The sequence below is a fragment of the Drosophila suzukii genome, chromosome 2L (genome assembly GCF_043229965.1).
Source record: "Drosophila suzukii chromosome 2L, CBGP_Dsuzu_IsoJpt1.0, whole genome shotgun sequence".
NCBI classification, from domain to species: Eukaryota; Metazoa; Arthropoda; class Insecta; order Diptera; family Drosophilidae; genus Drosophila; species Drosophila suzukii.
The window spans coordinates 9,067,283-9,068,903 of NC_092080.1; the positions used below are offsets into that span (position 1 = coordinate 9,067,283).

The 1,621-nt window shown below is 33.5% G+C and overlaps 1 protein-coding gene across 1 annotated transcript; it reads left to right on the forward strand.

The window, feature by feature from the left end:
• The first annotated feature begins 334 nt into the window (after positions 1-334).
• On the forward strand, positions 335-1,078 carry LOC108011960 (uncharacterized). The gene is made up of 3 exons (XM_036822692.3): positions 335-511; positions 570-737; positions 799-1,078. The coding sequence occupies exons 1-3, from the start codon at positions 344-346 to the stop codon at positions 952-954; spliced, it is 492 nt and encodes a 163-aa protein (XP_036678587.2). The 5' UTR covers positions 335-343; the 3' UTR covers positions 955-1,078.
• The last annotated feature ends 543 nt before the right edge of the window (positions 1,079-1,621 follow it).

Sequence of the window (1,621 nt, forward strand, 5' to 3'; positions counted from 1 at the left end):
TGAGACACCCTGAAAGTAGACTATTTATATAATCAATGATCCACAAACATATACAAATTCTGTTGTATAATTATTCTGTTAAATGGTTCATCAAACTCATTAGGCCGGTTTTTCCCCAGAGTCATTCAGATGATTACGAGATAATGAAAAGTACGGGCTATTTTAATCGATCGATATTATTATTGCCGTACATAAATTTGTTATTATTCATTGAGAATAAAGCGGTGCATCGTCGAAGATGGGTTTTTGTATTCGTTTCGTTCAATTTGTAATTTTTTTGTATTTAATAAAACAAGTAAGAAATATTTTTAAAATAATCGAACAAGATTAAGATCACATTTGAATGGTGTTCCAGATTATGTCCAAAGTGGAATTTACCAACGTTGAGTGCATTACCCATGACCCTGATTTCGCCGATTTTGACTATTGCCTACTAAAATCAGTAAATCGTACATATAAGTATCTTTCCCTCAAAGTGAAGTTGCTAAAAAAGCCCATTACCAAAATAAAAGTTTGTAAACGTATATCAATTTATACTATTTATTTTCATTAAACTGTCTTTCTTTCAGATTAACGTGTCAATATTTCAGAGATTAAATGGCTATAAACCGTTTCTCTACAACGTTACAGTCGATGCCTGCAAATTTTATAAAAACCAGAAATCTAACCCAGTTGCTGGGTACATTTATAGTTTATTCAGAAGTTTCTCCAACATGAATCATTCTTGTCCCTATGATGTAAGTCTGATTAAAACACCGATTTTACAAATTTCTGTACGAATACCCTGTTTGCTTGCAGCATGATGTTATGTTGGACAAACTCAACACCAATTTTCTAGATACAAAACTAACAGAGGTTCTTCCATTTCCCCATGGCGGTTATCTTTTTCATTCTAATTGGTTTGCCTACGATATTAACCGTGCCACTGTAAACATACATATTAAAATATCTTGAATGCGAAAAACCACTTTTTGAAATGTTGAAAAGATTTGTTTGGTTTTAAATGAGTAATTATGACTAGCAGTTCAGTTTGGAAATTATACTAGAGGCTAATCTAATTTTAATATGGGACACACCAATCTGGGATTTAATATGATTGCTTTTATAATGTTTTAATGTACGAATGTATATTTATATTATATATGTTGATCGAATCGTAACTATATTTTTGTGTTTTAATTTGAGTGTAATTATAGGTATACCAATTATTCACAGTCTAATGACCCCAGTGGGTTACTTCGAAGGGGTTTCCCTGGCTATAAGAATAAAAACCGCTTGGGTAAGAGTATCTTAGCTCAGCATTAAGCTTTTACTTTTCCTTTGCTGATATTTTTATTGCTAACACCGCCATTCATTTTGTTGCACTAATTTGAGGAACACAAGCGCCAATTTCTTTTCGGGAAACAAGCGAACGGACAAATTTGCTCTAGACATCCTGTTCCCAGTGCCTTCCTTCTTCGTCCTGGGCGAAAAAGTTGTAATTCTATTTTCGAAATTCGTTTAGTCCTCTGTTTGCGCAAGAATCCGTTATTTTCTTTGTGTTCCGAACCCCTTCCAAAAGACTCGTCCCTGTCACCCGAAAACACGAAATGAAGTTGCAAACTTTTCACTCTTTACTCAT